Source organism: Chroicocephalus ridibundus, chromosome 8 (genome assembly GCF_963924245.1).
Source record: "Chroicocephalus ridibundus chromosome 8, bChrRid1.1, whole genome shotgun sequence".
NCBI classification, from domain to species: Eukaryota; Metazoa; Chordata; class Aves; order Charadriiformes; family Laridae; genus Chroicocephalus; species Chroicocephalus ridibundus.
The window spans coordinates 56,970,613-56,989,423 of NC_086291.1; the positions used below are offsets into that span (position 1 = coordinate 56,970,613).

The window sequence follows — 18,811 nt, forward strand, 5'->3', positions numbered from 1 at the left end:
CACAGTAATGAACTCCATAATGAATCAGGAAGGTCAATAGCAGGAAAGTACAAACAATACGTATTATCCGTTACCAAAGGAAGACGGTAACTACCTCACTCGCCATACACAAGCTCCTTAGGTTCTAACAAAAGCAGCTGAGTACCGACCGTGCTGGTTTCTGAAACAACACAGAACAGGCAGGGCACATCTATGCTACTTCAGATGAAGAACGTGCCCAGGAAGGCTGGGGCATCTCAATTCTTAGAGATACTAAAACTCTACTAGACAAGGCTCCAAACGGAGCGTTGCACCAGATGACCTCCAGAAGTCTCTTCCAACTCAAACTGTTTTATGGCTCTGTAAACTCCACATTAAACTATAAAAGTATAATCATCGATTCATTAGGCTTCTGAGGAAACCTTGGAACATCAGAAAATTCCAAACTCAAGTTTTCTGATTCCACAGAACACCAAATAAGGAACTTACAGGAAACAACTGCTGGATGGGGCTTTGAGCAGCAGGAGGTGTCCCTGCCCAGGGCAGGGGGTGGAATGAGATGGTCTCTAAGGTCCTTCCAACCCAAACCATTCTATGAATTCCCACTAGTAGTGCTATCTCGAAGCCTCAGCACTCTCTGTCATACACAGATATGTCTAGAAGTCTGTATAATCATCATGATATTTACTTTTAGCACAAAACTTATCACAATTTGTCACAATTTGAGAGGACATAAAAATAGTTTTTAGCTTTATTTTTTTGAGTAAAGACTGTAGATTTAAACAGTGTCACTTCACAAAAGCTACTCTTTCTTATAAGCGGTCTGGGTATTTTTACTTGTATGCTTTCCAGTATTAGATTATACACACAAAAAATTGTTTGGAGAACACACTTGAAGTCAATAATCTAAAAGGTAAGCATGCCCTTGTGCTTATGCATTATGATTCTATTTACTTTGGCAGAATCAAAGTATTTTTTCCCCCAGAAGGAACCTATCCCTTCCTTTAATCCTGGTGATCTTGTCCAAGTCCAATCCCCATCTCTCTCCTTGCCAGTCAGCTCAAACTCAAAGCCAGTCTCGTTGATGCACTCTCAACGTTTAATCCAAGGCCCCTCTCCCCTCTGCAGTTTCACCAAGTGCTTCACACTTCTGTCAAAGGAAATCACTTTCTTCAACTTCTTGCTTCAGCCTATTTACCCAGGTACCCCTGTCACTCGTGGACAAACGTGTGCTCCTGCAGCCTCATACCCTTCTCGTTGCTTCCCAAGCTCAGGCTCATCACCTGACGTTCATTACGGGCTCGTCTTGTCCCTCACCTCTCATTAGCCCTCCACTGTCCAGTCCCGGCCACATGGGCTCCAACTTCTGGTGCTCCCAATAGATTTTAAAATTATATGTAATGGATACATTGCAAAATCAAATGAGCCTTACTTTAAACGGAGCAAAAGTAGACTCAGAGTGAGAATAAAGTTAGAAATCTAGCAGTTCATCTGCAGTAATAACATATTTGAGCACTTAAAAAGAAAGCAAAAGACGACAGACACAGGAAGCAATCCCCAGACAGCCAGCACAGAAAAACATTGCTCCTGAAAGAACAGCCCAGCTTCCAATCCGCCTCTGCTAAGCAAGGCTATGAAATCTGAAACAAAACACCCAGCACGTGCCAAGTAAGTAATCCCAATGCATTTCCCAACACGTATAAGCAACTTCAAATTTGTCACTGTCTTCAGAAAAACAATAACTACTGGTGTAATCTGCAGTGTACACCAGCCTCACCAACATGGAGATTTCATGTGCTGCTTTTAAAAAAAAATAATTTAACAAGGATCCTGAAACACGGCCTCACAAATATTCCTCAGATACACTAAGGTATTTAATGTAAGCCAAATTTAGCTGCCAAGTGCCTGACCCTCACGTTTCATACATGGCTTAATCCCCCGTCACATGCAGTGGAGATGAACAGAATAAACTGTGGTTAGCAGTTTTAAGTCTGGACAGTAGAAGCTGAGAATGCTTTGGCTTTGCCTTTCAGGCGCTAAAACAAACAAAAAACAACAGAGGCAACGGCCTTTTGCCCTTTTGCACCTGGAAGCACAGTTACATTGCCCAAAGGGAGGGAGATAATTAATAGATGTATTTTCATACCTTATTCCCTTGCACAAAAGAAAAGTTTTTTCCTGTAAAGGTGTAAAATACCAAAAAAAAGGCCCTCCCCAATATTGCATTATTTTAAATAATACCATATACTTGCATTGTTAATTCCTCCACGTGTCCCTGCTGGCACACACTTCTGTGGCAAGCATTTGTTGCTTTTTAATGACTCGTTACCATGCACCATATCTTTCAGCTGCCCTGGCTAAACTTCTCACACAGCACAGCTTTATAAACGGAGCGAAAAAGAGAAGCAGGCTTGTCTGTGGAAATGACACACTTCAACGGCCACAACACCCAGCTGCGAACTGAAGTGCAAGGCTGGCTTGGTAGAACTGTATCACTAAAACAAACAAAGAAACTAAACATTAGAGTAAAAAGCCCTCACTCACCTGCACCAGAGCCTCCTTCATGGCAGTCCAGTTTGAGACCCTCCATGCACATTCCAGGACTAGGTAAGGATTTATATGACCTTTTGATTGGCCATATTCTGTCAAAGGTTCCCACTGGTTCAATTCCTTTGAGCAACTAAGAAAGGCAAAAGCATTCTCAGTTTGGTTACCAAAAAAAATAAAATTTCATTAAAAGTGACTATTAATGTTGGGTATCAGAATATTATCTGCATATTTGTTTGTCTGCGAATAGTTCTGCAAGCACTGCAGAAGTTTTATCCAGATGGGAAGATTATTTTTTCATTTTATTTATTACCAGTTATAATATAGAAATCTGTGAACAGGGAAGAGATGCATTTTGCGTCTCCCAGAACAATCATTTTAAAAAGGAATAACAGATTTTAGCTCCAGTCTTTTCCATCAATAGCAAATTACATTTTTGCAACATTTCAGGCATATCACTTCTTAAGGTCTTAAGGGAATAAAAATATAGCTTTTTTTATTCCCTTAAGTTTCCCCTGTATCTGAGCTAAGGCCTGAGCCAAGTTTATTCTCGTAACTAATGCTTTAAACCAACAGGGTATTTTACTTCTATTGCAGGGTAAAAATACTTGTTCTACATCAGCTTTAAAGTCTTACCGAATCCAATGGTCTTCCCACAGCTGATACTCAGGAAAGATCGAAGGGGAAGCATTGTTCCGTTCGTGCTCTTTTTTAGCCTTTTCCATTGCTTTTTCATAAGTTTCTTGTGCCTAAATAGAATTCAATTTTATTTTTCCATCTACTATATAAACATTAATTCAACTTTCTTTTCTTTTAAAAAAAAAGTGGTAAGAAAATTTTTATAAATTCTAAGTTTTAAAAAAAAAAATATATGAAGTGTATTAACTCATTCTTGAATATAGTCATTATTTGGCAGCTTTACAAATGTCAGGAAAAACCAATGGATGTGCTGAAAAATCTCACCTTATGTAGGTATTACATGGCCTTAACCTACTACTTCAGCCAGTAGAGAAGCCATGGCACTTCCTATTTTAGAAGACTGAAGTTGTTTATTAATATTTAGAATATTTTCTTGATGACCAGAATAATCGTTCTGAGAGTGAAACTACTCAAACCCTTTCCAATATCAAGAGCGTACCTGTTCAAAAAAGCCGTGTTGTTCATAGGCAATAGCTGTTGCTGTCTCTGGGAATTTGCAGCGCTTCTGCCACAGTCCAGCCCACATGTCCTCCTCTTGTAGCAAAGAGTAGAGCTCAGCAAGGGAATCCAGGATTTCCTGGAACGTCAAGCACAGAGTCGAGCTGTCGTTAGAAAGCACAGTAGACAGCAAAACCACACGTTCTACGCCGAGGCAAACCGAGAAAGACATGGAAACAGAGAAGCGCTTATATAAACTCTTTTTAAAGCTCTAGAAGACAAGCAATTACTAAGCACCAAGTAGAGAGAAGAACAACCCTGGAGTACACGACAAACACACCCCTATGGCTTGTACCTTGATTTTTGCCTGTCTTCCCCAATAGATCAGATCAAATCATAGAAAACAAGACTGGTTTAACAAGCCAACTACTCGGTCTTTAGTGTAAGAAGAATCTGTAATATTTAGCTTCCTCAGCTGATCACAAACATGCCAAGGTAGATCATAACTACCCAACAGACTGCTAAACAGCAGCCTGCTTACAGGGAACTCAATTTTGTTTAGTCGGTAATTCTTCAAGATCATATACCAAGAGACTTGATTAGGAAAAGCACACGCCCTTTGAGGGAGACAGAGACAATACAGACTTCTACTCAAGATTTGAAATTAGGGGCAGAAATGGGTTCATCGAGTTCTACAGTGCTGCAGAGAATTGTGTCAAAAGGTGTCAAAACCAGACGGAAAACAGGGAGAATGAGAAAAATACGAAAATATCAATGACAGATGAAAGAAAAGCATAAGAAGTAGGTAAGACACAAAGTAGTCAATGCTGCAAGTGTCTGCAGTCACAAACACACGAGGACAGAAATTTCTTCACTGAATTAAAAAAAATAAAAATTTGGCACCACTTTAACAAGCCTCTAAATACAAATATTTAGAAGGGATAGTCCCCCTGTACTGGGCATTGGTGAGGCCCCACCTCGAGCACTGTGTCCCGTTTTGGGCCCCTCAGGACAGGGGCTGGAGCGTGTCCAGAGAAGGGCAACGGAGCTGGTGAGGGGTCTGGAGCACAAGTCCTGTGAGGAGCAGCTGAGGGCGCTGGGGGTGTTCAGCCTGGAGAAGAGGAGGCTGAGGGGAGACCTTCTCGCTCTCTACAGCTCCCTGAAAGGAGGGGGGAGCCAGGGTGGGTCGGGCTCTTCTCCCAAGGAACAGGCCATGGGACAAGAGGAAACGGCCTCAAGTTGTGCCAGGGGAGGTTTAGGATGGATGTTAGGAAAAATTTCTTCACCGAAAGGGTTGTCAAGCATTGGAACAGGCTGCCCAGGGCAGTGGTGGAGTCGCCATCCCTGGAGGGATTTAAGTGCGGCGTAGACCTGGTGCTGAGGGAGACGGTTTAGTGGTGGGTTTGGCAGTGCTGGGTTTACAGTTGGACTCAATGATCTTAAGGGTCTTTTTCAGCCTAAATGATTCTATGATGCTATCACACCATACTGTCACTGTGTTTTTCTCTTCACATTTCGTAAGGTATTTCAATTAATACAACACTACCTGTTGAGGAGGAGTTATGCTCTCCTGCTCATAAAATTCCGTTGTCTGTTTAGGCTTTATTTGTAGACTCAGTCCTTTCTCAAAGGCTTGATGTTCCAGCATCAGTGTGGAACGAAACCAGAGGTTGTGAGTTTTACCCAAGTATTTCAGGACACAAGGTCTGATGGGAATGGGAGGAACACACTGTGACATTGCTTCCACAAAGCAGTTCAGCGCGCTGGGCTGGCAATCTCGCTGTACCTGATGGCTCCCACTGCACAAGAAAGGGCTTATTTCACCTGCCAGAGCCTAGGAAAGAAAACATAAAGGCTAGTTACCCATTCATTCCTATTCCTCAACTGGAGAATTTAGATTAAAAATCTTGTTAATACAGGGAATAATCATGTGATAAGTGTATTTCTCTTTGTAAATTGAAGGGCCCTATTTATTTCAAAAGATGTATTGATAGAGGTATACAGCATTCACTAGTCGCAAAGAAAGGCAAACTTCTCAAAGCAAGGGAGCAAGTCATTTCTCACACAAATACGTTTTCCTGAAACACCAGTCATTTACAAAGAGGAGAGAGATTCTCACATGTTGCTGTCTGTCAGACAAGATTTTCCAAAGTCGTGAAAAAAGCTGTATCCAAGTCTTCTCTGCTAATGGCGTAGAAATATGACATAATTGAACAAAGGCACTCAGCAACGCTCCAGTCTAGAAACAAAAAGAAAGAGAAATGGGAAAAATACAATGAACACTATGGATATCCGGTTCACAGTTATACAGTTGTTTAAGCAGTAACACAAATGCTTTTTCCAACCAACACAGCAAAACTATGTTTCCTTTAGCAATACTGACTCCTGTAACAAGAATGCAATCTTATTTTCATGTTGACTGAGACTCCAATTCATTACTGTAACCATTTAAAAAAAAAAATAAAATTTTTTTGATCCCTGTCTTTGCTATCACTATTTTCTTAAATGAACATTCTTAAATGAAATGAAGTTAAAATACACTTAGAGGTGCAGGAGGATGAAATTAACCTTATAGAAAAGCAATACAGTAACAACTAGCGCTTAAGAATTTTTCACCCTATACAAACAAGGAATTACATCAGATCATAACAGATGTCTACAGAAAAAAACATCAGCTAAAAAATCAGAAGTGTCAGATAAAAAGAAAAAAAAAAAAAAAAGCACGTCAGGTCAGTTTGAAGATTTCAGTATTAAAACGATTTGTCAGGAAACCAACGACCTGTACCAACCTTCACTTCCCGAAGAGAGTCAAGGAACTTGTCATGCCGGTTGGTCAACATGTGCAGCTGATTGCCAATGTCCTTCTCAGAAAGCTCCTTAGTTTTAGGCGTACTGGTCTGGTCCCCCGGAGCCAACTCAATGTCTATTTCAACATCCTGTACAGAAGTAAACAACTCAAAGCATGCAGGTATTCTCCAAGTACTTTTGCTTTTTTTCAAACAAATACCAAATACCCTTCCAACCAACTTATTTCAGGTCTCACTATTTGTTCCTGCTAGTTCTTCAGGTTCAGATGTAGAATTGCTGTAGCACTAGAGTAGAGAAGGGGCTAAATGACTGAACACGAGCTCTGAGAAACGCAGGCATGGTTAAACCGCAATGCATTAAACGCAAGACACACTGAACAATCTGTGCATGTCATCTTCAAGACATATTCTCCAAACCAATTTGATGAGAAACTAGGAAGAGCTATATTCCATCAAAAAGATTTCTGTTTCTACAGTATTTTCTGTAAGTTACCTCTTCTTTGGATTCACTGTTTTCCCTTTCACGAGGCTCTTGCTTGACGTGGGTCACCATCGCGAAGGCCGCTCTGTCGTGACTGTCAGCAAGGTTGATAACGTTGGTGATGGAGGGCAGCATAGCACCCTGGCAGCTCGTCCCAATTGTAGTGTTCCTCTCGCACACCGCCAACAGCAGCTAAGACATTAAAAAGCAAAGAGAATTTTTAAATATACATTTTGCTGTAGTACTTCAAGGAAAACATCACTATGGTTTAATATTTATCAACAAGATAAAAGCTGCGAGAATATATTCAAGGCCTGTTTATCACCTTTATTCAATAAATACACTAAAACAAATACACTTAATCTGATCACATTTTGTCACCACTTTGAAGTTCATTTTGAATACTTTCAGGAAGAAATAGGTATCGTCTATGCCTAAAGTCTGTATTTTGAACTTTTGAACACTTGTGCCCTCAACCAGCTCACGTCCCACCTAGTTTTAAATAAATCAGCCAACAACGCAATTTCATTTCAGTGCGATCCCACCTAATGGTTGTCATACCACCAGCACAAACGCTCTCGCCTTAACGCTTTTCTTGAAATCATCTACTATAACAATTCTTGGGGTTTTTTTTTGTTTGGGTTTTTTTGGGGTTTGTTTTGTTTTGTTTTTTGTTTGTTTGTTTTTTCTTACAATCGCCATCATTTATAAGAGCTGGATTTTCTTAAGAAGTATTAAGCTGGTCATTAAGCTTTTTGCAGAGAAAATAGATTTTAAAGGCTGATATTAAAGCCACTTTCCAAATATCAGCACGATACTTCATGATTTAGACAATGTATTTCTTTTTAGCACCACTGGAAATATCTGAGGCAGCAGACTTGGTATTTTTAGCTTTAATACAGATAATACATACTACAAGACATACGTTGCGTAATGCTTTTACACACAGCCAAGAAGCACGGGGAATATAATATATTTCTCAAATTATAATTGTATTTCTGATACAAATAATTTCCCTACCTCGATGCACTGTTTTATCCAAAAGTGACTTCCCATTGCTTCCCAGTTTTGAGAACAGGTCACATAAAGCAGGCGCTCATAAACACGACGTTTCATAGAATTGTCAAAGACCTCAAAAAATTTGGCTCGTATGAGCGGCTGGGCACAACGCAAACCCGAAAGAAAGGCTGGCTCCAGTTTAGCAGTAAGTTCGCTACCCGAAAGATTCTCATCCCTAAAATGAATGCAGATGAAACAACAGAGATGTTAGAAAGAGAAGTCCTCTAGGGTTTGTACATAAAATGCTAAAACTCGAGAGGTGACATTCTGTAGAAGCCCACAGGACGCGGCATGCATCCAGGTGCAGCATTTTGAGAGAAACAGCAAAGAAAATGTTGCTGTTGTCAGAAAACTGCCCCAAAACTATCATAAAAACTCTTTCGGGATAAAATCTTATCATAATTGTGAAATAATTTCAGCCACATCTGTATCTTGTTTGAAATGCCAAATGGCATTGCACAGCCCCTCCTAAGAGGGCTTTGCACAGTTAGCCAGAAAACAGAACAGCAGCAAAGAGTAACTCAAAATAATGTGAATCATCAGCACAAAATTAAATACCTGGCTTTTTTTGATAAGGTAACTATCTTCATTATTTCATCATATCACAAAACCTGCCAGTTTAGCTAGCAAAGTAACTCTCCTGTAAGTATAATTTGGAATAAGTTTCCAAGAGAAAAAATAAACGTCCTTATACCCTACGGATGTGGGAAGACAGACAGATTTCAGCGGTCAGCACAGTGTTCCGAATACAATCAGCTACGAGGACGCCCTGGTATCTTGGGAAAGGAAGACGCTGGGGCAGTGAGATATTTTAGCGGAGGCAAAAAGAAAAACCTTCCTGAGGAGCTTCTACTTTCAAATTGTCTTTCATAAATACCTATTGTGGTCTCAGTGAAACAAACTGATTTTGCATTTTGGGGGGGTGGAAGGGGTGGAAATCACTTAATTCAGACCTAAAAAGATTGATGGCATGTTATAAAGGTCATATATGGTACAAATTATGAACCAATAAGCTGCAATAAATGATTAATTGCTATAATTACCTATAGACATAGTTAACAAGGTCTAAGAACTGGGCATTTAATTCAAGGTCTTCTGGAAAACGCTTTTCAATGTAAGTCATCATTTTCACTAGTAAAATGGACTTCTCCCGGAGAGTGGGTGTCTGGGTTAAGAGAAGACATGATTAATTTTGTCAATTCATCTTAAAACAAGCAGAGAACTGGCACATTCAAAGTACACCTCAGCCATCCTTTATATCACTCTTCCACTTCTGAAGTACTGAAAAACAGCTTGGTAGGTCACAGTTCTTGAAAAGAAAAATAACTCAAGCATTTATCCTTTAATATATGCTAGAGAATTTTAAAATCATGACTAAAAACAGGTTTTTCAATGATTACAAGATCTAACGTATGTTTTTAAAAGCATAGGTCCTTTTATATAGCACTAGATTGTCAAGTACTCAACTCTAGCAGAAAATAAGGCAAATTGAGGAGGCCACAAAATGTTACAGGAATAACCTGATTTAAACCAGCATTAGTCATCCTCCTCCTGAAGGATCTCTCTATCCAAGTTAATGTGAAGCATATTTTAAAACTTTTACTTTAAAACAAGTTCTCAGCAAAACATCTCATAGAAGCCTAGAAAACGCTAAGCATCTTTAACTCCAGCTACTTTCACGGGGGACGCAAAATATTCCAAACCTCATTGTGGGCATCTAAACACATTCCGAGATCCTTACAAACCTCACTGTCAAAACCCGAGGATGTATAGTTATTTAAGTATTTGAGAGCCATAATGATTTTATCTTCTCAATTTACCTGATTAGCTGCCATTGGGGAATTGTTTTTCACCCATTCTTCCACTATTTTTACCACTGCACGAAGAATTTTGGCATCAGTGGATTTTTCAATGAGAGACGTTAGAATAGCTTGTATAAAATTCTTCCTCATTTCCATGCTCATCACAGCCAGGCGAGTTTTCACAAGATCCAGGCTTAGCATTACCAGTTCACTTGTACCTGCTACGGATGAACAAAGACGGATTAGAGTTGTGTGCACACCTAGAAGACACCTAGTAAAGCAATTGTCAAGGTAAGATACGGTAGTTTTTAAAATAGCAACAACAATATCTGTTACCTGGAAACATATCCCTAGAAATAATGTTTTCAGCATGACTACTTTCCGTTCCTCAACAACTGGGACAGACTCTTTCCAAAAACAACCCCAAATCCATCCAAAGTCCTAAAGGCCAGCCTGGGTGGCTGCGTTTCAGTAGATCTTTGCTAAAAGGCATTACAGAGCCCCAGTACTGAAAAACCGCAAGACTGAAATACTATCGATGTAGCACACCTACTCAGTTCTCTTCGTTTCCTGGCCTGCTTATCTGTCAACTTTAATAATTTTCCAATTGTTTCTCGGTGTTAATAAAATTCACAAGGTTCTCATTTACTTAATTAAAATACGGGCTGGGAATCTAACAGCAGCAATTCTTTCCAAGTATTTTCTTCAGTAGCTTTTCCATTAATAAATTAGAGAGCTCTGTACTAGCACTGAATTTTCTTCTACAAGAACATCTGATTTTTTTTCAATGACTCATGACGTAATTCATTTGATGATAGACAGAATCGCAGAGTGAAAGAGATGCCATTTTAAGATAAACGCTGATGCTATTTAAACAAAAGTATCAGCTCCAACAAGTTACTATTGGAACAACTGCTTGTTAAATTATCAAATAGAAAGAAGTAAAAAAAAAAAATTTTGAAAAAAGTGAAAGCACGGAACAATCAAAGAAAATTCAGCTCCTCCCTCCTGAACACTGTAAACTCTTCAAGAATAAAAGAATTTCAGTATTTTTATATATGCTGTAGCTCAACAAACATTCACTAACCATTAACTGAAATGTTTGGTTTAATACTGAAATTCATGTATTAAGCAAGAAACAGGAACTCAAAGTGTATTTTAATCCTTCAACACCTCAGTAATATTTCCCACTAATGCTGACGTATTTTTCAATGTGTAAGAATGCACACAAAACCCTACAAAACCATTTGAATCCCTTTAGGATGAAAAGATTTTATTTAATGCCTTGCAACACTTCTAATCACTAGCAGCCCGAGACTACAGAACGCAATACCTGTATTTGCTTCTGCTGTGCCGGCTGCAGCCTGGGGGTTTAGGTGCTCCCTGACCATCTTCTGCAGAGAGCGCATGAACACCGAGATCAGCCTGTCGATATAGCTGGGGTTGTTGCTGCACGCCGACTTCAGAATCATTAAAGTGCCTGTGGATAAAACCAACACTTAGGAATAACGCTCCTGTTGAGCACGACAGGGGTAAGATGCAGGTCTGCAGTGTGGATGTGCTCGTTCTGTGAAAGAGCACGGGAGATGATCTACCCGTATTTTGTCCTGCCATGACAGAAGTATGACACTACCCAACTTACAAAGACTAGAAAGCTGGAGAGATTTGAAGAAGCATCTCAGTCTCAACTTTAGTCTAAACTTTAGTCTTCAGTCTAAGACCAAAAAGTTATTTTTGCATTAATCAAAATATTTGAAAGTTCTGTACATAAGTGTGTGATGGAGTGTGAGGGGGGGCAAGAGGGAGAAAGGGAGGACAGGAGGAGAGGAACTGAGAGCAGATACTTCTCCAAGGCCTTAAAAAAAATAATGTAGATAGATAAATATATATAGTTAATGAGGCAAAATGAACCTACTCCTAAAGTTGCATGTTTGTTTTAGTAGCAAAACTTTCACATGAATAGGGTTGTGTTTAGTAATTAAAAATAAAAAAAAAAATACACGATCTGGGTTTTCTAATCTAGAAACTTTACAGTTTTGTAAATCAGTTACTGTAGATTGAAGACGTTAACACTATTGAAACAAGTAATTTTGGCCCAGTTTACAAATTCAGGATGCCTACAAGGTCCCAGTGCCTTCAAATTACCGAGTCATTAACAATGCCTATCCCAATAGAAGCTTACCCGTGTACATGCAAACCAACCCGGTTTAGCAATAGCTATGCTCTGAAATACTTAACTCTAAAAAAAGCACACCCATCCTACCCAGCTATATCCTCTGGAAACCAACAGCTAACCTCTCCTTACTGCAACTTTGGCATTCGAGAAGCCTGCTTTGCTCCTTGAATGGCTGCTTCTACAGCTTTTCCTTCTTTTCCTGCTCAGGTGTGCAGAAAACCTGGCACGCACAGTTCAGCCTCTTAAATGCAGAACTAGTAAGACTTGCACCACCTGACGGTTAGACGGTAGCGCTGCTTGGAAGGGAGCTCTGGACAAGGGGTAAGAAACATCCTCCCTGGTGAGTTTGTTGTCAAGCCCATGCTGACATCTGCTGAAAGGCAATGCCCACAGCGAAATTACGGCTATCTACAGAGATCGCAGAGCAAAACAGTGAAGGACATTTGCCATTTAAATCAGCAAGTTTTCCAAAACTGTGCAATTTCAGGTCTGTGTTACCAACATAACCAGTTCTGGGCCAAGTCGTATTACTCCAGTATATCTTTGTCATTGCAATATGTAGCTGAGCTCTCTACCAGTAACATAAGTACGAATAGCAAGAAAAGAAGAAGATTCCAGCTCTTCAGAATGGCATATGCTAAAAATTCAGACTTGCTCACTCAAGAAAAAAACCAGTATTTTTGTAATTTCTTAGTAAGTGAGAATTCAAGATCTATAAATAAATAAATCTTCCTACACTATTTAAATCAGCTGATAAGTGAGGCTTTAAAAACAACTGAAAAGGACAGCAGAAGGCAATGACATAAAGGATGTTACACAGATTCCACGAACTATTCCATTGTCTCTCAGAGTCATACCAGCAGGATTTTGGTTTTTCCATGTACCAAGTTTCCTGTTAACTTTTACTTTACATTTTGGTTAATCTGAATGCTACATCTTTTTCCTGAGCACTCTGAATCCAGCAAGCTTCCATCTAGCCCCGCTGCAGCTCCCCACTTCCAACGACTGCTCCCATGTCAGCTACCAGGAGAAGAGAGAATGAAAGAACCCCCAGCTCCTTTCTTCCCAGGTGACAGACACCCCAAGCTCATCCCTTGGGTTAGTTCCAAATGCTTCCCATAGCTCCCTCCGCACGATGCCAGATCCCAGTTTCCTTAGGGAAAACAAAAGCTCGTGACAAAGCCCATGCTCATTAACCGGCACTCCCCATACTGCCGTCTGCCAGAGACGTGGGACACTTACCGAAGAGCTGAGAAGGGTTAGCATTAGTGGCTTTCTCATAATTAGTAAGTCCTTCATAAATAACCTTTCCAACGGCAGCGTAAAGGCACTCCAGCTCTTCGTACTTTGAAGCTACACTGGAGGTACCTGCAGCGTTTACAGAGTTGTGTTAACTTTCGGTAACATTAGCCACGGAACAGGCAGAGAACAGTCACACTGTGAACACAGGCTCAGCTATACCATCACCCGCACTTCGTCTTGCTAATAAACAAGGTAACGCCAGCAGATCCCTCATTAACAGAAACCGCTTGATTATATAGCAATGTATCTCTATAATACTGCACCACTTCTGAATAACTCCTTTGATGAGAAGTCTGAAATTACTCATTTTTTTTTTATATTTTTTTAAGAAAAGATTTATCTAAACTAGTTTCTATTAAGACACAGCGTATTACGTAGGGTCTTTTTTTTTTTTTTTTTTACAGTCTATCTCCCTTCCTTGTTTTAGCAAAAAGCAAAGCTTAACAACTAAAAAATTGCACTTCTGAAGCTGAAAAACTATAATGAAAAAAATACATTAAATTTATAGCATGCATTTCTTGAACCAAAGTTATGACAGCCGCAGGTTATTAAGTTTTTATGTCAATGGATAATGATGTATTCCACACGACTACTTACTTCAGCTTTTCTTTTTTCAAACAGAGGTTGAAAGTGCAAGCTAAAATGGACCATTAAATGCAGGAATCATAAAACAGAATATTAGCACATTGCAAAGAGTGTCTTCACCCCGCCCTTAAGCACTGAAGTCATGCAGCAATAAAGGATAAAAGGAGGCAGAAGATACCACATACTTGGTTCCGTAGGGAAAATACCCATCAAGCGAGAAAGCAAACTGTGGACTGCTCTCAAAACCTTGGTGTTGCCACAGGTCATGCAGGCTGCAACACCTCGCTGCAGCGGCTTGAAGCTGCTCAGGATCGCAGGGGGCTGCAGCACAGTTAACAGGAAACTCAAGACCTCTAAGCCAGTGCAAATGTTGGCAAAGTTGGCCTGATTGGGTTGCTCCTAAAGAGAACACACAGAAGAAGGTAGTGAGGGGGGGAAAATCACACAAATATTACGCAGGTTAGTAAATGCAGATCAAATCTGCTGGAATCCTGTAATAAGGTTGAGGTTTCTACACTAGTAATGTTTCACATCCATCTTTTGGATAAGGCATCCAATATAAAACTGTAAAATACAAGGCACTATAAAATCTTTAACCTTAAAAATTTTACTTAGCCATTTACAGGTATGTTCCTGCTAGTGTTTTTTGTGATCCTCAGTTTTGAAAGTTGCCCAAAACCTTGCTGGTTAGAAATGCTTTTGACAGAGGATCATGCTTTATTCTCCTTGTCAACGTCTTTCAGAGAGAGACCTTCAGTGAAGAGCTAGACCAGAGTATTCTGTGGTAAGTTATAACTTAAAGGTTAGAAAAGATGCTATGTGGAACTAAAGAAAAAAAAAAGAAAAGAAAATATTCCTGGACTTATCTTTGTAAACCTACAAAATTACCATTAAGACAGTAAGTCTGTTTGCTGCAGAAGCCTTATTCTTTTTTCTGAACCTCTTCTATTAACTGATGCCACACAGCATAAAATTAAGACAAAAAAATTCCTGTTCAGAGGGCTCCCATCCTTGTATTAAGTAAACATCAACAACGTCCACCTTCCTCAGGTCTGAGGGGCGGCATGGTGCATTTGTTCTGAGCGGGGGGAAGGAGAGGTGGAGTGGGCTAGGCTTTGATTTTGGCTCCCTCTCAGATACAGTGCACTTTGCCCACCTTCCCCAAATTCATGGAAGATGATAAACTGGAAGATTTGCCTGAAAAAGGCAGAGGAAATAGACAGCAGTTGACATTCTGGAAGCACATGAACTCTCTGAATTGCAGTCTCTAATACTATTTTTACACCTCCCCCATCTTCCCCTGTGCTCCCGAACGGGAGGACAACGCTGGTCCGTACACGAATGTAGCCCTTCAGCAGCCAGCACGCAGATACTCACAGCTTCCTCTGGCTGCAGCGCAGAGAAAGCGCTCAAAGCCAGGACTTGCCTGAAGTCAAACTGCCACTCCTGCCCAGCCTCCACCACCTGGCACTGAAACAGCTTTGCAACTGCGCAAGCGAGGGAGATGAGGAGGAGATAAATCCTCGTGCAACAGTGGTCACCACTGACAGCAGTTCTTCCCGTTGTAGGCTGTCAAATGCCATCAACGGGAAAAAAATATTATGAATTTTAACGGCAGTTTTCACTCAGGTTGCACACTACTTGGGAAAAGATGAGCTAAGCAACAAATACGAGCTCCCTGGAGCACTATCAACACTTGTAAACCCAAACCAAATATGAGCCACATCAAAAACTCTTCCAACAGAAGGAAAGGAGGATGAAAGTAGATACTTGCCCTTTCAAGGACTATCTCCACAAAGACAGCAGCATTATAAAAGTATAGCACATTTAGAAAAATTGGCCACAGTGAATTTTCATGCAATCTTGGACATTTTAAAGTTTCCAAGAGTAGGATGTATTAATCCTTTATTCAAAGAAACAGAAAAGTGACATCAAGAGAGCTCCTAAAAGTTTAACAAAGTGAGAGTGGCTAGTCTATTAAACAGTATGATACAAATAAAACAGGCGTAGAAAAACTTATTATATGGCAAAAAGCACACAAACAGCATACAGATGATAAACAGAATAGGTTGTATCATCAAATACAGGAAGCTAGCCTTTCAGTGAACTTCACACTACCATAATGTAGTCAGAAAACTAGGAACACACAAAGATCAATCTCAATTTGTAAAACTTCCTACTCACAAAAAAAAAAAAAAAAAAAAAAAAAAAAGGCACCAACCAGTAGGCCATCCAAATTGGGAAACTACAACCTATTCCACAATCAAATACAGGCAGCTATTCCACCTCCTCCCAAGTCTATTTTACTATTTATAAGTACTGCAGCTATACAAATTATAACCACTGATGCAATTCACGCACTTAACAATTTATGTCTCTCACTACAAAGAAGAAAAGATTAAGACTGTAAAAATGAGTACCCAGAGATGGCTAGTATTCTGCCAACATACGTGCTAGTAAAACCTCAAGACCTACAGGACTGGAATGTTACCCACCACAGTCATTAGCAGCTTATCAAACCACTGCAACTTCAGTTCCGATTTGGGCCACATGTCTGGTCGTAAAGCTGTCTTCAGAAGGTTGACGCAGCGGCGAGACAGCAATTCCCCAGGAGATCCAGCAGTGTTTGAGTTGTCATTTACCTAGCAATTAATCAGAGTTAAGAAAATGACACCCTTTTGTAACCAACTCATTAATTTATTATGCATTCCAAGCAAGCATGTAATTTCTTATTTCTGAAATGGATGAGCTTAAGTAGTTTTATCAGTGTAGTCACAGAGTATTTTAACTGCATGAAAAGCTGACAACTAATAGTAAACATCAGAACTGGTGTCTAAACTGCAAGCTAATTACCCCAAATCACCCATCAAAGTATATTTAAAAAAAAAATTAAATCCCATACTTTATTACTGCAACTGTGAACATGCTCAAGATGGTTAATCTTTTCTGCTCGCAAGGTATCCATAAACATACGTAGCTCTTTACTCAATTCATCTTTAGGCTTCAACAGCATGTCGATTCTGTGCAATGGACTGTGGTGTATAAAATCCCATGTCACTTACCAGCAGCGGCTGCTGCAGAAGCCATAAAATTTGTCAGCTTTGAGCTACACCCAGCTAATTTCCCCCACTCTAGAAAAGTTAATTCTTAACAAAATTAGGGTGGAAAGCTTTAGTTCTACATGCTGCATGAAAAGAAGTAATTTCATGTATTTGACCTTGAAAATACAACCACAAACGTTATCCTTAGATATGTAATTGACACAGTCTTTCCCCATTGAACTCTCTAAATATTCTTTAGGTTTTGGGTAAAATATTCTTGCCATTAAATCTAGGCAATAGAACAAACATACTTTGCAGCATCAGGCAAATATATAAATGAATTAAGAAAAAACACTTAGGGGAACTTTTTGAAGTCTTTGCCTGGCTCCAGCCAAATTCTACGAGTCACGTTTATTTCAATCATGTCACTCCTGATAAAGTACTTGCTTGAGAAGAGAAAGTAAAGAACAAACAAAATCCTAGAAGTGATCAACAGCATAGTAAAATGAAGACTCTTTCAATTTCAAAATCTGGATTGCAACCATTCGCATTTAAAGTTTAAATTCCAAAGCACGCGCTCCTTGCATCAAGCTATAAACAATACAATACCAAAAATAAGAAGCTAAGCATTCCTCATGAATAATAGCCATCATTTGTGAAATGAAAAACATGCAGAAACTGGTTACAAAATTCAATTTCTTTCCTCCTTAAAATAAAAACATTTTACTTTTTGTACAATTTCACATTAAAGTTTCTATCCTTTCAGCAAAAGGGAGTATCCAAACACTAGAATAACCCGAGCACAGAAGAACTCCTATGAAAAGAGGGGTTTATGGATTTGGCTACTAAAGCCACACTGGTATTTGCACATCAGAACAAACACACTACCTGGCAAGCAATTCTAATCAAGAAATTCACGACTGTATCGGTATGCTGCTTGTCAATCGGCTTGGAAAGAAGCGCATCGGCTCCTGGCAAGGACTGGCTACGTCCAAATACCTGCGTGTATACAAACCACAAAAACCGTGAGCAACATTTAAGAAGGATAACAACATGCAGAACAGATTTAACATACTTTCTATACGTATAACCTTCGATTCAGTGAGTTTCAAGTTATGTGGAAAAAACAATTACACTAAATTGCTTAGTCTGTGCAGGTTATAATTTCAGAGTCTCTGAACAAAAGCTCATTTTTTCTTACAGCACTTATTGCTCCTGTAGCTGTCCTGAATCGTTTCACTTCTTGGCCAGAATCCACAGACAACCCTCTTTTAACAGCAGATGAGGCAGAACTTGCTCCTTCTCCACCTGCGCTTGAATCCATATCTGAATCGGGCTGAAATATCAGCAATGTGCATGTTAAAAAAGCATCTAACTGTATAACAAGTCAATCTTTACCAAGCTTATTTAGACTTCCTACCTGCTGGTCTTTAATTCTTTGCAATTCCCATTTAATAACTACTTCGGCAAGATCCACAGCTAATTTTCTTTGCTCTATGGTAACGCTGGGAGTGAAGCCCAATCTCTGCATGGCACTAACCATATGCTGAACCAAGTGATGTCTCACGGGATAATAAACCTGAAAAGATGGTTTCACAGTCACGTTAGCCATTAACCAATACAGTTCTACACGAAGAATACAGAGACGAAATAAAGCAAAATGGTAAAATAGTCTTTAATCCCAAAGTCTGCTAAATTTGTACCACGCTCAAATTCTGCAATCCGGAAAAGTAGCTAGTGCTTTGAAAATAAAATTTTGGCTGTAATTTTCAGTATTGACTACTGATTTCATGGATCCAAATTAAGATGTTCTTTTGAAGACACACGATTTTTGCCAATCCTTTTAGAGAGCTACAACTCGCGTGTGAACACACACAGATATTCTTTCAAAGAGC

At 39.6% G+C, this 18,811-nt stretch overlaps 1 protein-coding gene across 2 annotated transcripts in view; it reads right to left on the minus strand.

Moving 5' to 3' along the window:
* TRRAP (transformation/transcription domain associated protein) overlaps positions 1-18,811 on the minus strand; it is a 95,710-nt gene that overhangs the window by 33,418 nt on the left and 43,481 nt on the right. For both annotated transcript variants that reach the window (XM_063342696.1, XM_063342695.1), the window contains exons 41-57: positions 18,337-18,495; positions 18,118-18,252; positions 17,805-17,915; positions 16,371-16,517; positions 14,061-14,274; positions 13,231-13,356; positions 11,146-11,292; positions 9,831-10,033; positions 9,054-9,175; positions 7,972-8,185; positions 6,964-7,143; positions 6,453-6,599; positions 5,783-5,902; positions 5,210-5,497; positions 3,665-3,802; positions 3,163-3,275; positions 2,524-2,659 (exon numbers count right to left, since the gene is read on the minus strand). In XM_063342696.1, coding sequence (XP_063198766.1) covers positions 2,524-2,659; positions 3,163-3,275; positions 3,665-3,802; positions 5,210-5,497; positions 5,783-5,902; positions 6,453-6,599; positions 6,964-7,143; positions 7,972-8,185; positions 9,054-9,175; positions 9,831-10,033; positions 11,146-11,292; positions 13,231-13,356; positions 14,061-14,274; positions 16,371-16,517; positions 17,805-17,915; positions 18,118-18,252; positions 18,337-18,495 — 2,700 coding nt within the window. The remainder of the gene's footprint in view (positions 1-2,523; positions 2,660-3,162; positions 3,276-3,664; positions 3,803-5,209; positions 5,498-5,782; positions 5,903-6,452; positions 6,600-6,963; positions 7,144-7,971; positions 8,186-9,053; positions 9,176-9,830; positions 10,034-11,145; positions 11,293-13,230; positions 13,357-14,060; positions 14,275-16,370; positions 16,518-17,804; positions 17,916-18,117; positions 18,253-18,336; positions 18,496-18,811) is intronic.